Below are 16,986 nucleotides of genomic sequence, written 5' to 3'. Positions count from 1 at the left end.
GAGCCTGCTTCAGATTCTCTTTCTCTCTGTCTCCCTCCCCTCCCTGCACATGCACGTGCACTCTCTCTCTTTCCCCTTCTCTAAAAATAAATTTAAAAAAAAAAGATAGTTTTTAAAAAGATTTTATTTATTTATTCATGACAGACACAGAGAGGCAGAGACATAGGCAGAGGGAGAAGCAGTTCCTCTCAGGGAGCCCAATGTGGGACTCAATCCTGGGACTCAGGATCACGCCCTGAGTCAAAGCCAGACGCCCAACTGCTGAGCCACCCTGGCATTCTTGAAATAAAGATCATTTTAAAGAGTTTCAGTGAAACCATAGTGAATTTACAATTGCATTCATTTTCCTTTCCTTCCTGGAATTCCACTAAAATTATAGTAATGGGATTTTTTAAACATGTAAACTCCCAAGAGAATATAAAAGGAGACAATTGAGAAAAGAAGTTGAGGGAGTACCATAGGAAGTGGATAGAGTTGAATGATCTCTCTTAGTAGAGCATAGGAAACTAAAACTTGAATCTATAGAAGCAGAAACCAGGTCAGTTTGGCTTGGAGAATTCCAGAAAGGTTCTGCCCTTGAAAGTGCACAGAGCTACAGGAGGCCACATGACATAAGGAGGTGAAGTCAGGGACATTGGTTGGAACTTTGAAATTGGAGCAGTTAAGCCTTCCAATTCATGTAATTAGGGGACTCCTCATCCATCCATCTCTACTGCCCTGTCTGCCCAAGGAGCCAGAGAAGCGTGACCTAGGGAATAGGTGACCTGTGTGTGTTGGAGTCAGGGAGGTGATGAGGCACATGCATCCCACAAATTAGCGGACATCTGCATTCGAGGGTGGGATCCCCATAAGACTGTTGTCAGCTAGGCTTAGGCACAGCCTCACCCCCTAGTTGGGGCTAAGAAGAGACTTCTTACTGAGCCTCAGGGAAAAGATCTCCAAATTCTGCTATAAAGGGGATTCCTCCCCCATCCTATCCAGAGTAAAAAAGACTGTCACCCATCACTTTTCCTTGAGGGACGTCACTTGACAAGTTCCACTCATGCACACAGAAATTTAGTGCCTCACACTTACATATGAGCAGAAAGCCAAAGTCAAAGCTTCTAACAGAAACACAGAGACTAAACAAACAGAAAAGATGGTCTCTAATGAAGCAGAGACAATGCAGGAAATAGAGGAATAATTTTAAAATCTTACCTTAAGTTCTTCAGAGATGTGAGAGAAGATATAGTGGCCATAAAACAGAACAGGATGTGAGATAAAAATGTCAATAGCAAAAAAAAAAAAAAAAATGTCAATAGCTAGGATAAAGTTGCAAAAATCTCCCAGAAAGTAAAGCAAACTGAGATGAAAATAGAAGAAAATCAGAGGTGTCCAACATCCAAACTCTCTAATTATTTAGAGAGAGCAAAAAGAAAAAAATGGAGAGAAAAATTTCCGAGAGCATATTTCACTTTTTTCAGAAGTGAAAAGTATGCACAGCACTCTGAATTTTCTTTTTAAAAGAAAGAAAGGAGAAAATCTCATGCCGTGGTACATCACCATGAAAATTACGGAAAACTGGAAATTCACTGATAGTCCTTAAATGGTTCTGAGGGAATAAAACAAGTCTCCACCAAGGAATAGGAAAAATGGCTCCAAACATCATAAGTGACACTAGAATCTAGAAGACAAAGGTAAATGCTTTTGAAATTTGGAGGGAAAATTCTTTCAAACTAAGAATCTTAAATATGGCCAGACTACCAGAGGTAAGCATAGAATAAAGGCATTTTTGCTCATGTGAGGACTCAAAAGTTTCTCTCCCATTCACCCTTATTTTGTAAAGATTTTCTGGAGCATTGGAAATGATAGTAGAATAGGACAAGGAGGCCTGATTTCTGGTCCTGCATTGTCACTGCTAAGTTCTCTCTGTCTCTTGGCTCAGCTGGACTAGAAGATCTTTAAAACCCCTTCTCAGTACCAAAATTCTATGAGTTGGGCTTTTCAAAGTATTAGATCATTAACCAAGTGTTTAGCTTTGGTTTCAAAAAAAAAGAAAGAAAAAAAAAGATGGTTGCAAGTGCAAAAATTTAACTTGGTTGGTGCTTGAAAGTCCCTGCAACTGACCTCACCCCACATTACCTTCAGGAACATGACCTCAAGCTAGGTTTGCCAGAAATAACAAAACTGAATTAAATTAAATTAAATTAAATTAAATTAAATTAAGAAATTTAAAACCCACAAAACAACAAAATTTGTTGTTCATCTGAAATTCAAATTTAACTGGACTTAGTGACCTCTTCTACTTCAGCTGTAGGTTCTGGTCATGGGACTCTGGAGACAGCTGATGGGGGGCACAGACTGGGTTCCCTAATCCAAGGCCCCACAGAAGGGCCTGTGAGGAAGTTGAATACAAGAACTTTCCCCTTTAGGAGCTCTTTATTCTGGGTGATGTCTCACCAGCTGCATCCGATTCTCTCTCCTTCAGCATTTTAAACGTGAGGACGCTGCTGGGGGCTGGCAAGAACCTGCGATGGTGTGGGGAGTGGGGAGGGAGAGGGGAAGGCCCCAGAGAAGGGACCCGGTGCAGGAGGAGACACTGACTCAAGAATGCTGTGCTGAGTCAGTCTCTTCGTAGACCTGACTGAGACCTTCTCCAGGGCAGGAACCCTGCCTCATTCATTCATGATGCCTGGCCAGTGTGGGTTGAATAACGTGTGAACAGTATCCGGCTCTGCCCCCTTGCCGCTTCCTGTCGGCTCCAGGAGACACACTTCCAGCACGAGTGGGCAGGTGAGCAGTGCAGAGGTTAGGGAGGGGTGACAATCCGGTGATGACTGAGCCTTATTCTCATCCCGGGCTCTGCAGGGTGCTTTATGTGCCTCCCTTCATGTAAGCCTCCCAACATCTTACAAAGTGAAAACTCAGAGAGGTCGAGTAACTTGCCTAAGGCCACACAGCTAATTCTAGGGGGTCAAGATCAGAAGAACCCAAGGCTGTTTGGCTCCAAAGCCGGCACTTCCTCCCGGACTCTGCAGTCCAAGTGCTACACAGGAGCGCTCGGGTGAAACGGGGCTTTGAAGACCGTAAAGAAACTCTGAAGTCAGTGCCACCTGCTCTAACCCCAGTTCCTCCTGTATTTACAGGAAATTAGTTATTTCCAGTTTCCTGGAGAGCTCTTAATGAGGATGTTGAAGATGCTGATCCTACCACTGGTGGTCTCCAGGTGAGGAAGGGGCAGGTGTTTGGCTGGGAGTTCAGGGGAGAGGGTTCTGTCCGGACTCGGTAGGCGCCACGCTCTGGCTGTGGGGGGCTGGCCTGTGACCACAGGCCCTGGGAACAGTGTGACTGTGGGGTCTCTGTGGTCACTAGGATGTGGCACAGGCCATAAGTTGGTGGTCCCACTTATTCCAGTGCTGTTCAATGGACTTTTCTGTGGCTTGAACAAATGTTGTGGTATCACGGGACATGACCCGACTGCCGGATAGCTCAGGACCAGGGAGGGCAGGGATTGCTTCCCAGAGTGGGGCTCTCTATGGTCACTGCAGCAGTACGTGGGGAAAGACCAGGGAGGCGCTTGTGAGATGATATCTTGGCTCAGCTGTGCAACCTTGGGCAGGTTCCCAGACTCCCTTGAGCTTCAGTTTCCTCATCTGCCAAGTGAGAATAATAACGCCTTACTCCAAGTGGTTGTTGCAAGGACTGCCTGGGGCTATATAGATTTGCATGTGCTAGGTGTTGGGGGGCAGGGTCCTGGGTCACAGGGTGTGAGGGAGGATAGAGGTGAAGCTGGGGGCAGGGTGTTCTTGCTCAAGCCTGAAAGGCCTTGTAAGCAGGCTAAAGAATTCACACTTTACTCCCTGAGGGAAGACCCCTGGAAATCATTGTCCCCTGCCACTGACATGCTGGGCCACCTAGAGCCAGCCCCACCCCTCTCTGGGCCTCAGTTTTCCCCATATCTCAGGACCTGGCCGCTCCAGGAGTTGAGAGCCCTTCTTTGCTCTGAGGCTGTGGGTTGGGAATCCTCACCTCCCGGGACTTCTGTGCAGGGAGGCTTGTGGACACACCTCCGGGTCCTGTGTGTGTGTCGGGGGGGTCATGGGCTCTGTCCCCTGGGGCAGGGACATCCTGAGCAGAGAGCTGGCTCCTCCCCCGCTTTCCTTCCTGTGGGGGGTGGGGGGGAGGCCTGTTCATGGTCCCCTCTGCTCCGCTCCCTTCCCTTAGGGGACAGGTGCTTTGTCAGGTACAGCTCAGCTTCACTTCCCGCAGGCAGCACGTAGGGCTCTCAGGACTCAGCCTCCAAAGATCCTGCTTGAAAGGCTGCCTCCCTCCCTCCAAAAGCTTTCCCTGACTCCGCAACCCGCTCCAGTTGTTGTCTCTTTATGCATCTTTTGAGTCATTCACCGAGTCAGTGAATCTGTGAGGATCACCAGTAGCTCCCATGTTGCTAAATCCAAAGGCCACTGGGTTCCTGCTCTTCGTGACTTTTCTCCACAGCAGCTGATGCACTTGACAGAGCAGCTGATCTCACTTTGGCTCTTGAAATCCTCCTCCAGCTGCCTCCTCCCCAGTCCCTCTTCCTCTACTCGACTTCTGCTTGTGTGGTCACTTCTCAGGACTTCCCCTCCTCAGCTTTGACATTTCCCCCTGCAGACCCAGAGCTCCCAGGTACAGACCCACCCACCGTGGGGGCCTCTCATCTGAGCACCACCTCTCCCCCATCTGACATCTCCCCTGGATGTTTAACAAGTGTCTCAAATAGTGTAAGCAATTTGAGATTATACCCTGCAAACCAGTTCCTTCTCCTGTTCCCGGCAGCATCATTCACCCAGCTCTTCGCACCCTTTCTTACTCGCTTCCCCCCCCCCCCCCCCCCCCCCCTGCCCACTACCAGTCAGTGATCAGTAACTGCTCTGGCTCTTCCTCCGGAATCCAAGCCAGCTTCATCCCCTCCACGAAGGGCCCACACTCCGCAGTCACCTCAGTGGCCCTCTTGCTTCTGTTCTTGTTCTCCACCCATTCTCCCACTCTGACCTCTGGAAGGGCCCTCTGGGCTGTGCTTTTCATGAACCTAAAACCCACTAGGGTTTAGGGCTGCAATGGCATTTAGAACAAACCCTTCCACCCTTACCTTGGTCTCGGAGGCCCTGCACCATCCTCCACTTCCTGCACCACACTTCATCCCAGGCCCCACTCATTCTGGTCCCATTGGCCTGGCCGACCAGAGCAACCCCTCCACCATCTCAGGGTCTCCACACATGCTGTTCCTTCTGCCCACAACACACTTCCCCACCATTTACATCTCTTCCTCCTCCTCTTCTGTTAGATCTCCATTTCACATCCCTGTCTTAGAAAGGCCTGCCCCACCCGTCCCCACTCAACACCACCCTCACTTGGCCTCACCAAGCCCTGCTCCCTTCTCTGCATAGCACTCACCATACTTTGTTATCCTGTGTGCATTCACTTGTTCCCTAGTTCCTTCAACTCCCACAGGCCTGCACACTCTGTAAAGGCAGGGATAGTCTTCCGTAGAGGTTCCACTCTAGGTCTGGCGGAGTGCCTGGTACATAGTCAGTCTCCTTAACACTTGTCAGGTGAATTGGGGAAGCAATCAATAATCATGTGTTGTGTTCCCATGGTGCTTGGCCCTGGAGATACAGAGCCCGCTGAGGATCAGTCCCTGAGGAGCTCATGGGCTGTGAGGGAGATAGATGGGAAAATACAAGGTTACAGGACGTCTACACAAGTGTGTTCATGGAGGAAGCACAAGAGTCTTTTTCTCTCTACCACCCCCCACCCCCACCCCGGCCCCAGGTTTCTTCTGATATAAGTGCAGGACTCCTGTCAGGCAGCTTTGCTGACCTTGACTGTTGACCATCCTAAATGCCTGGGCATTGCTTCTTACTCAGAACAGAAACACCTCACAGACAGAGGCTCTGGCATGGACCTGGAGTCACACAGGCCTGGGGTCCTGCCCTGGCCCTGCCATTGCCTGACTGTGTGGCCTTGAGCGCATCATTTAACTTTTATTATTATTTTTTTTCATTTAACTTTTAAAAAGTCCTGGAGTCAAGGATGCCTGGGTGGCTCAGTTGATCGAGCATCCATTCTTGATCTCAGCTCAGATCTTCATCTCAGTGTTGTGGAGCTCCATGTTGGGAGACTACTTAAAAAAAAAAAAAAAATCCTGGAGTCAGAGTCAGAAGCCAGGGTCCTGGACCTGCTTCTGCCACAATTATTATGTGATCTTAGGTAAGGCACCCTCACTCTGGGCCTTAGTTTATCCAGCTTACCTAGTGACTAAGGGCCTGTCTAGCTCTCCAAATCCTGGCTCTCAAACCCAGTCTTTCTCCACCAGATGAAAGTGCTTTCTCCTCGCCGGGAACGGAATGTGGTATTAACTTGAGAAAAGCCAGTGTGTGTTCACACATTTCCTTTGTTTATGATACAGTTTGGGCTGGTGCAGAGCAACCGTGTCACTGAAAAATGGAAGTGCTTTAACATTTTCCTGCTAAGGGAGAATTAAACCTTCTTGGGGGTGGGGGTTAGGAATTAGACATTTCTGAGTCCTCAACCCTCCATCCCTGGCCTCGTTTTCCTTTGGCTTTAACTGGTTGGTAATCCATCCATCATCCAACGGTCCCCCACAGTTTCCTTTCCTCCTGGCCAGTTCCGGGCTGGCGATCCCGGTCCTCAAGGAGCAACCACTCTGGTGTGGCGGTCATCACTTAGAGCAAAATCCCCGGAGCTGCTTTGATAATTCAGATGTCAGGCTTCACACCGGGCTTACTAAACCAGACCTGCCAAAGGGGCCCAGGCAGGGGTTTGCTTTAAACTTTCCACAAGTGTTATAATGGTTCAACAAAACGAAATGAAACAACCCTAATTTCTTGGAATCAAGCATTTGGGTGGATGGCTAAAGAACTTGGTGTGAGGGCTACTGCTCCTCAGTCTCTGGGAGCTCCAGGCTGTAACCCCAGGGCACAGGGATTTTTCTGCAGTATAATCGCTCCAGGGCAGCAGGAGGATCCATATTAAGGTACACTTGCTTCTAGTTCCAATAACTGGCAATTCTGAGCCCCAAAGCCTGGCACCCATGATTCTAGATGCTCCCACCTCTTTTCCAGCAGAACCTGCCACCCTGTTCTTACTCCAGGTCCCCGGAATCAGGCTGGTTACCTCATTGGTCCCTTAGTGTGCCACCTGCTTTTCTTCTTCATACCTTTGCTCATGTTGCCCCTTCTTCCTTGAATGCCCTCTTCTCTTCCTAATTAAAGTCCCACTCTGCATTCAAGGCCTAGCTCAAGGTTCTTCTGAAGTCCTCCCAGCTTTTCTATGGACGATGACCTGTCCGCACCGTGGATGCTGCCCATACCCTGGATGTACTCAGTATTGTTAGTGAAATGAATTCACAGTCACAGCTGGCATACTGCATGACAGGGTACAGACCCCCTGTTTTTATATAGTGGTGACATAGAAATAAATCAGCATTCCGATCTGGACTAGCCACTCCTACTGCTGGCTAAGAGTTCCCTCTGCCAAGGTCACCAGTCACCATGGCCCCTCTGAGGAGAAGGACCAGATACATCCCGGTGTTGTTCTGTGAGATCCTGGGAGGGGCGTCAGGTTCATTTTCCCCCTTGCCAATGGTGGTGGTCAAGGTAACAGATTTTTGCAGGAGATGAAAAACTAATAGACAAGCAAAGAGGGATGATGAGATGTAAAGAAGTCTGGGTAGTAATGGTGGAAAGGTGACACAAAGGATGAAAAGACCCTGTGCCGGCCTTAAAGGGTCTCGCCATCTGGCAGGGGCACAGTCACAGAGACACTTTGTTTTAGAGAAAGTAGGCCCAGCTAGAGGGAGGTAAGGCCAGAGGCTTGGGTTGGAGCCCAGCTCAGGCAGTCTGCCCACAGTCCTGCATCTTCCAGCTCTTGGGCATCTTTTCTCTAGAATCCACTCCAAAATGGCACTGGCCTAAGCCCCCTCCTCAGAGGGCACATGACAGTCCCACTGAGGGCCACCTCCCATGGGCCTGGTGTGGCTTCTTAAGCCCCAATGAGTGTGGTGAGGCCCCAGGGCCTGCAGGCATGGCTGAGAATCTTCAGGACACTCCAGGGGAAGAACTGGGGCTTTGGAGTCACTCATTGGGAGTGTGAACCTAACCAAGTCTCTCAGCTTCTGAAGCTTAGTGACCTTCCCTATGAAATAGGAAGAACACCCATCTCCCTTCTGAGAATGAAATAAGATGTCCTTGGAGCACCCAGTGTAGCTCCTGATACATGATAAATGCCACCTGTTTTTTTCTGACTCATGAAAGCTTCATCAGCCTTCTCCCAAGGTGCAGATGAGATGTTTCATGAAACCCTCCACCTCGGTTTCTGCTCTCAGGCAATCCCTTCAGGTGACCCCTGCCTTCTTCATGCTTTTATTTAGTACCTGCAGCGTACTTGTCACTAGTCAGAGGATAGCCTTTGCCTATCTCCCATCCACACACATATCCCTTGCTTCAAACAGGGCACAAATGTAGCAATTTCACTGACAGTCAGGAGCAAGATCATGCTCGAGGATTATATTGAGAAGTATAAGCCCTTCAGCCATCTCTTGGTTCTGTCTCTCTGTATATTAGTTATAGATTACTGTGGATCAAATGACCACAAGCTTAGCTCTATCTTACCTACCACTTTCCATAGGTCAGAAGCCCAGGCCTGGCTCAGTTGGATCCTCTGCTTGGGGTCTCAGGAGGCCGCAATCCAAGTGTAAGCTGAGCTGTGTTCTTATCTGAAGGCTTGGCCAGGGAAGCATCTATTTCCAAGCTCATCTGGGTCATTGGCAGAAGTCATTTCCTTGTGGCTATTTGTCTGAAGGCCCAGCTTCTTAGCGGCTATGAGCTGGAGACCACCCTCAGGTCCTAGAGGCTACCGGCAGTTTCCTGTCTTCTGGCCCCTTCCAAAGGCAATTCCCCAAATGGCTTTTTGCTTCCTAAGGCCAAGAGGAGGATCTCTCACTCTCCAGCCTTCTGAGACAGTCATGTACCATAACATGGGAGTGACATCCCATCACCTCTGTCATATTCTATTGGTTAGAGGCAAGTCACAGATTCCATCTACACTTAGGGAGGGAGATTATGCAAGGGTATGGATCACTGGAGGATCAACACAGGGTATCCATCTCTTTCTTTCTCTCTCCCTACCTTCCTTCTCTCTACTCCTATTCCAAGACCAGCCAGAAATTCTATCCTCCTTGTCTTTCAAAAGTGACCTCTAGTCATGCCCTGTTCCTGGCAGGGGGTAGGGTGGAGGTGCTACTCAGCTTCTGGACCACATGCCTCATCAAGGAGTTTCTTTCTTTCTGGACCACTCTCTTATCATAAACAAATTCTGAAGAAAATGAATTCCTCTAACCCTTTTACAGGGCCATCACAGGGTCTGCTATACAGTAGGTGCCTAATAAATGAGTTTTACATGAGTAAAGAGCAGGGGGAAGGGCAGCTAAGGCAGGATTCAGGGAAGTTTCATGACCAACATTTGAACTGACCCTCGGAGGGTGGTTAGGAGTTGCCTTTTAAAGATGTTTTTGTACTTTAAAAAATTCTATAATTATAAACATTTTAGACAATCAAAAAAGATCCTCCCATCCTCCCACAATCCTAATTCTGCTACTGTTATTTTTTCCCTCTAAATATTTGCTCTTATCATTCTTAGTAGTGAATCACCAGGCCCAGAATGTAGTCCTTGGCAGACTGGTTCAGAAGCTTACCCTCATCTGAGCCTCTGAGCTGGTCAGGCCAGTCCTCTGTTGCTGGGAAGAAGCAACCAAAAAACAAGATGCCAATTCATTCGTTCACAGAGATGAATACAATTGCCAGGGAGGACAGGTGCACACAGTCTCTGGCTAGAGCATTTCTCCCTGTAGGCTCACCACCTGGGGAACCCACTGGTTAAATGTTTGCTGGCAGGACAATCTAATTTTTTAAATATACAGCCAGTGGGACTCCGGGTCTGCATTTTAACTCATTCCTGGGTCCCACCTGGTGGAATCCCATCGTATGTGCATTTAACTTAATCAAATTTGATTACACATGCTGTGGAAAACAAAGAGAATGTAAAGGAGGCAGGAGGCTGCCCCCATTCAGAGAACTGTGCTCCTGAGCGAGCTGCCATTAGGAGCGGTGGCCACGCTTCGCACTAAGCCAGTCTCTGTTCCCATGTGCTTCTCAAGGTGCGAGCATCTCTCTGCAGCAGTTGTGATGCTAGGCCCTGCAGAGAAAGGTTGGGGATTTTTTTCTTTACATCGTGGCTTCTGAGTGTGTGTTGACTGCTCCTGCTGGTGTTCACCTCAAGAAACAGCAACCCATTTCACAGCCAGGAAGAAAACTGTCTTGAGTGAACTTATTTTTTTTTTTTTAATTTTTATTTATTTATGATAGTCACACACAGAGAGAGAGAGAGAGGCAGAGACACAGGCAGAGGGAGAAGCAGGCCCCATGCACCAGGAGCCCGACGTGGGATTCAATCCCGGGTCTCCAGGATCACGCCCTGGGCCAAAGGCAGGCGCCAAACCGCTGCGCCACCCAGGGATCCCTCTTGAGTGAACTTAAATAAAATTTTACCTACTCAACTTATGGTTGATTTATAGGATCTCCGAGGCAAATTTTACTAAACTTGGCTTTTCCTTTCTGTACTGACTTTGGAATTGAATATGCCAAATAAGGGCCTGCTCCGCTGTACAGTGGGAAGCCTAACATCTTCCTCTTTTGAGGCTTGTACTGATGCACTTTCCATAACTCTACATGAAGACTTTTTTTTTTCTCATGAGAGACACAGAAAAAGAGGCAGAGACACAGGCAGAGGGAGAAGCAGGTTGCTGCAGGGAGCCTGATGTGGGACTTGATCCCAGGACCCCAGGATCATGACCTGAGCCAAAGGCAGGTACTCAATCACTGAGCCACCCAGTGTCCCTGCATGCAGATCTTAGGGTCTCAAGGTCTTAAGGTGTCTCCATCAAACCACAGAAGTCTCTCCTTTCCCTTGAACTAACTGTGCCTTCTTACCTTATATTTTCCATTTGAAAAAATTTTTTGAAGATTTTATTTATTTGAGAAAGAGAGACAGAGCACAAACAGGGGGAACGGGAGAGGGAGAAGTGGGCTCCCCGCCGAGCACGAGCAGGGAGCCTGAAGCAGGGCTCAATCCTGGGATCCTGGGTTCATGACCTAAGCCACAGGCAGACACTTAACCCACCAAGCCATTCAGACACCCCTGAAAATGTTTTCTAAAAATGAAATTAGCTGCAAGATTAGCTGTCTTTACCCATGGACATAGAAGCCTTAGACAAAATTTAGAAAATCCTGCCTCCCCTTGCATAGGAAGAGTCTGATGGTTAGGACCTGTTGCAGCACAGTCATGTCCTTGAACTAGGCCCCTCTCCCATGGGTGGTGCTTGGGCGGGTCCCGAGTGCTTTGCCGCTCTCAGCTCTCCATGCCCCACTGCTGACTGATCCCATGCTAATCACTCCTCTTCCACTAGAAAAGTCAAATCTTTGGAGCCTTGGGGGCCTTCCTTTCCCATTTTCTCTCAGCAATAGCACCTGTCACTACTCTGATCCCTTTTGCTTTTAATTTATTGTTTATCCCAAAGGGCATTGGCAACGTTCTGTTCCTTTAAGATCTCAGAGGAGACATTACTGTAACTTCTGCAAAAATAAGTCTATGTGTTTCTTCTTTTTTTTCCTTTTACATTTAATGTGATGTTATAAGAATTGCCCACGCCGCACCTCCTCTCTATAATCTTGTTTTCATCTTCCACTCAGGCCGGAGTAGAGGTTGGGAAACGCTTTTTCTTTCCCAGGACATTTAGGGTGTTGCTGGATGTCCTCCTGGAGCATCACTGTGTCTCACGACCCTGGAGTTCCCTCAAGTTCTGTTATTGACCACACTCTTGGCCTCAGCCATAGAATAGACACAATGCCATCAGCTGACTTACAAAGTCATTCCCAGCAGGTGCTTTTTTATTTTTATTTTTTGGTGGCCCATCAAGCCCTGAAATGGGCTGGAGTTTGCTTCTAAGCTTGGGAAGTCAACTGCACCTTGTTTTCACTTACCCCCAGACAAGCGACACCAGGAAGCAGGGGTAGGTCAGACCAGCATCTGGATCCAGCGAGGGCCTCCAATTCTCCGCTTGTTCTTTGCCAAACCCTCCTCTCCCCTCATTCTTCAATTTCTAAAACCAGGCATCATTCAAGGGAAACTGAATCCATGTGTTTGTGATTCACCAATGCCGAACATGGCAGAGTGTTTTGTAAGCTTCACATCATAGCAAAGAAATCCAAGTGCGTGTGTGGGTTCCTGGGGGACTGCGTGGTGCGTGTCTTTACCTGTGTGTGGTGTGCGCGTACGTGTGTGTACATGCATTCCTGCGTATGTGTTGTTTTCCTTTCTGTTCCTTGTAAGAATTTTAAGCTGATTTTTCTTAGAATCAGGAAATCATGTTTGGCCAAAGAAACCTAATACTCCCTTCTCCCCCTTCCTGAGGAACTCTAGCTTGGCAGAAAACACCCAAACACCCACGTTCTAACTTATTGGAGAAGGTCCTGGGCCGAGCAGCCGTTGGAGTCTGGTTCAGGAGCCAGGTGGGGGTGGGGGCAGCTGCCCGGGCTCCCCAGCACACAGTGAGTGGGAGACATGAGGAATGGGCAGCCTGTGCCCTGGCTCTGCCCTCCCGCCATGGGGCAACTTCTCTTAGCAGAGCTCTGCTGGCCTCTCTGATGGGAGCCCTGGGATCTGTCCTTGGCCCTCTTGCCCCATCAGCTGACCGCCTTACTCATCAGGAGGGGGAACATGGCCCAGCTGTGGCCTATGGGTGGGGTCAGACCATCAGCCTGGTGACTCCAAAAACCTCCCTGGTTTTATCACCCGTCAGGACTCCCGTGCTCTTTCCCCCACCCAGGTAGAGAATTCTTACTCAACCTGCAAGGATCCATTTGGCAGCCACCTCCTCTGGGAAACCTAGATTCCCAGGCAGGGGCTAGACCTTGCTTCTGGCCTCTCCCAATCATGGCCATGACCCACGGTCTGTGTGGTCTAGTGCAGGTCTCCCCACCAACTGGATGGAGCTCCTTGAGGACCACGAGCCCACCTCGTTCATTTCTGGGACCCACAGCACCCAGAGCAAGTGTGCAACATGGGTCAGGCTAGGAACATATCAGAATTTGGGGAGGTGGGGAGGTTTTGAAAAGTTCCCACTTCCCTTCTCCGTAGAAAACCACTGCACTGGAGGGTCTCATTTGACCTGGAGAAAGCCTCACTCGGGCAGCCCAGCCCAAGCCCTCAGTGGAGAGACACCAGGAGCCCCACTGGTGGAGGGAGAGGAGGAAGGAGACTAATGTTCCCTTAGACTCTGGGGGAGGGGGTGGTTGCTCCTTCCTCTGGCATGGGGCTCCTAACCATGGCATGGTGGCACTGGTCATAACCAGGCATCCCAGGAACTTGTTCCTAATGGTAGAGATGACAGTCTGCACCTGTAGAGCAGAGCGGTGGTCCTCCGGGGGAACACTCTGGCTCCCTCACACCTGATAGTCTTTGCTTTGTGGGAAAGAAAGGGGTAGGGGTTCAGCTCTCGGGGAGTTAGGAACTGGACTGGACCCTTATTACACTTGGGAGCACAGCCTTCCTGGGGCAAAGTGGTTGAGAATAGCCAATGATCAGACCAGAGCTCTGAGGGCTGCAGCATCAGCTTCTCCAGCTTTTACTTCTGATTCAGTTCAAGCTTGGTAATTGCACATTACATGGGAGCTTGTTATTTGCAAACCCCAATGAAGCATCGTTCTGGGGCCCAGGGGTCTGCCTGGGAGGTAGGGACCTTCAGAGGGCAGTTGGGGAGGAGAAGGCAGTGGAGTCCCGCTCTGTGCCCGCCACCCACCCCGCCCTCCTCCTCTCCCACCCCACCTCTGCACCCTGAGCCCCACGGCATCTGAAGGGGAACCAAAGAGCTTCGGTCCGTGTAGCTCCAGAGGACAGGGCTGGGCCCAGAGTGGGGAATTCTCTTCCCTGGAGGTGGATTTTGTTCTGGCAGTGGAAAGGACTCTCTAATAAGCATAGCCAGCCCATATGGAGGGGCTGACAGAGGGTAGTGAGTTCTCTGTCCTCTGAAGTGTGCAAGCAGAGGTGGTAGAGAAATGTGTGCCCTTGCTACGGGGTGTGGGACCAGATGACCCTGACTTTAGCCAAGTGGGAGTCTGGGCATCCTGCCTCAGGTCTTAGAAGGAGTTGGCTTGCGGGTGCGGGTGTGGCAGAGCCATCTGGGAAGAGTAACGTGCACTAACGTGGCACTTGCTGTCAGCTGCGGGGCCTGTCATCTGCTCTGGGGAAGAAAGCAAGCCGTGAGGCTTAGAAGGGCAGAAGGGGTTCCGTGGACCCCCAGATATCTTCTTCCAGCTGCCTTTCTGGTGGGCTCTCCGCAGCTGTAGCCCTGGGCCTGCCTGGAGGAGCCTTCCTGATGGGTCAGCTGAGGCCAGAGCCTCGGGCTCAGGGCTCCTTCCTGTCTCTGGCATCCCAGTGCCAGGATGCTGTGACTATGAATGTCGTCATGCTAGTAAACCAGGGTTTGAATCTTATCTGGTGGCCTCAGCAAGTTGCTTGCACACCTACAGGCACCAGGAGCTCACTACTGCTCAGGGTGGTCCGTTCCAGGGCAGAAAGTTACTCCTGATGCTGAGCTGAGCACTCCTTCCCTGCGGCTTTGCCCAGCAATCCCAGCAATCTCCAGGTCTACTGTGCCCCCTCCTCCACAGCCCCTGCCCCTCGGCTGCTCCCCAGGCCTGCATCCCTGTCACCACTGCCTACCCCTGCTGCAAGATGCACGCCTCCCTCCCCTGTCCTTTTCCCAGCAGGTCCCAATGTCAGGATGGGTCCCTCCTGGCCTCCTCGACAAGCTCCCCAGGTTTCTGACCCCACAGGCAGAGGGCCACCAGTCCTTTGGCAGCCCCATTCCCCGGGTGACTCAGCAAGCTGCCAGCAAACAAACCCCAAAGTCCCCTTCCCATGTGCTGCTGCGGTAGCTCAGCACCCCCGCGCCGTGCTCTCCCAGTTGTGGAAGCTAGGTCTGGCCCAACATGTCCGGGCTCAGTTTTATCATGTCAGAATTGGCCCTTGGTCCCAACCTGCCGGGATCTGCCTAAGTCCCAGCTTCCTTGTCCAGCACACAAGCTGTTCCTACCAGCTTCCTGTCCTCTGTAAATCTGACCACATGCTGTCGTGGCCTTGGCCGAGCCATTAATAAAAATGACCAGGAAGGAGAGGCTGAAAGAATCGCCTGGAAGCACACACCTCCAGGGACCCTCTCAGATTGTCCTCACTCAGGACAGGGCACTGCCTGGGACGGTCCCTTCCAAAAGTTCCCATCTCCTCCCCAAAGTCCTGGTGCCACCTGCTTCAGCATCACCCAGACATATGGTGCCAGGGTTATTTTCCGAAACCTGGCAAGGGGACCAAAGCTGGTCTAGGTGACTTGTCCTCAGAGAGCCCACCATGGACAATTACGGTCATTAGAGCTAAGCTGACCTTTTAACAGTGTCATCTAGAATTACACTGTGGTTTAACATCACACACAGCAACACACCTGCACCCAGGCTGGGCCAGGCCCTGGGCTCTGAGGGCCGGGAACTGAGCCAGAGTCAGCCCTCCATCCACAGGGGCAGGCAGTCACAGAAGGGACAAAACATCATGACATTGGAGAGCAAATGCTAATAATTGGAAGGTATTGAATATTATGAGGTACCAGGCACTGTTCTAAACCTACGTTAACCCTCATAACGAACCATCATTACCTCTATTCTATCCTCCAGTGGAAACGGAGGCAGGCAGAGGTTCAGGAACTCGGCCTAGGGGTCCCAGTCATTGAGGGATACAGGTGGGGCCTCCAGGAGCTGCCTAGACCAGCCAGTGGGCTCCAAGGGGCCTTCGGAGGGAGGTGGTGCCCCAGCGGAGCCACGAAAGGTGAGCAGCAGTAGGAAGGGGGAGAAGGCAGGCAGGAGGAGCAGGGGCAGGGGACTGGGCTCCTGTGAGGGCAGTGGGGAGCCTCCAAGGACTGGAGGTGGGTGGGGGCGGGGGTGGCCCGCAGTCCAAGGAGTCTGTCCATGGCCACAGTGAGGTGCACAGGCGGCAGTGGGTGCCTCCCAGCGTCGGGTGGGGTCAGCGGCTGGTGTGGGGTGAGGTGGACCAGGTGAGGGTCAGGAAACAGCGTCTTTGTCCATCCTTGGGGAGCCTGGCAGCCACAGTCCCCCACTTCCACCCCCGCACGCCCACCCTCACATGTGGAGCGGTTACCAGATGGAGCTGAGCCCCCTCCCCAGTCACTGCAGTCTCTTAGTCCACAACCCCTGGGCTCTGGGTGGTGGCCTTACGACTCAGGAGGGAGTCTCAGACCTCTCAGTCCCTGAGGCTCTTCCCCAGGGCCCTGAAGGACCACGGCAGCTCCAAGGAGCCCCAGCCAGATTGGGAGCAGGGGAGGGAAGGTTACCTATTCTCTCCCCTCACCATAAATTATGTGCCAGAAGGGGCATTGGAGGTCATCCTCATGACCTTCCACTCAGTCTAGAAGCCTCCATCTAGCATCTGAACAGGTGGCTGGCCATCCAGGCTCCACTTGGATACCTCCGAAGACGGGGAGCTCACCACCACAGATCCATCATGGGACAAGTTGTCATCTCTGAGAGTTGAACTCTAAAGGCATTACATGGACTCTGTCACATTAGAATCGTGGTCAGCCAAAACTAGAAGACACTCTTCTTGCATAGGAGTTACGCCAGCTCAGGATCATGGAGGGGCCCGGGAGCAGGGGAACCCCGCAGTGTTCTGAGTCAGAGACCCCTACAGCTGACCCTACAGCTACCAGCTCCGGGGCTCAGCCAATTATCTCCACCTCCCTGAACTCTCAGTTTCCTTCTGTAACTCAAACTGTGTAGTCCCATAAGGTAGCTACTAGTCACAAGTGGGTTATTGAACCCTTGA

The 16,986-nt window shown here is 50.7% G+C and overlaps 1 protein-coding gene and 1 long non-coding RNA gene across 5 annotated transcripts in view; one reads left to right on the top strand and one right to left on the bottom strand.

Annotated features, from left to right (window-relative positions):
• LOC144310600 (uncharacterized) overlaps positions 1-8,928 on the bottom strand; it is a 43,944-nt gene extending 35,016 nt beyond the window's left edge. For both annotated transcript variants that reach the window (XR_013376269.1, XR_013376270.1), the window contains exons 1-3: positions 8,659-8,928; positions 5,416-5,675; positions 1,198-3,632 (exon numbers count right to left, since the gene is read on the bottom strand). This is a non-coding gene — a long non-coding RNA (uncharacterized LOC144310600). The remainder of the gene's footprint in view (positions 1-1,197; positions 3,633-5,415; positions 5,676-8,658) is intronic.
• SLC1A7 (solute carrier family 1 member 7) overlaps positions 1-16,986 on the top strand; it is a 43,242-nt gene that overhangs the window by 2,795 nt on the left and 23,461 nt on the right. The window contains exons 1-2 of one of the 3 annotated variants that reach the window (XM_077891803.1): positions 2,569-2,772; positions 3,126-3,205. In XM_077891803.1, coding sequence (XP_077747929.1) covers positions 3,162-3,205 — 44 coding nt within the window. In that variant the 5' untranslated portion in view covers positions 2,569-2,772; positions 3,126-3,161. Of the gene's footprint in view, positions 1-2,568; positions 2,872-3,125; positions 3,206-16,986 lie in introns of those variants that run through there. The other 2 variants (XM_077891804.1, XM_077891802.1) reach the window with 2 other exon arrangements.

This window comes from Canis aureus, chromosome 3, assembly GCF_053574225.1.
Source record: "Canis aureus isolate CA01 chromosome 3, VMU_Caureus_v.1.0, whole genome shotgun sequence".
In the NCBI taxonomy this organism is placed as follows: domain Eukaryota; kingdom Metazoa; phylum Chordata; class Mammalia; order Carnivora; family Canidae; genus Canis; species Canis aureus.
The sequence above is the reverse complement of the archived record's forward strand: the minus strand, read 5'-3'. Positions and strand labels throughout refer to the sequence as shown.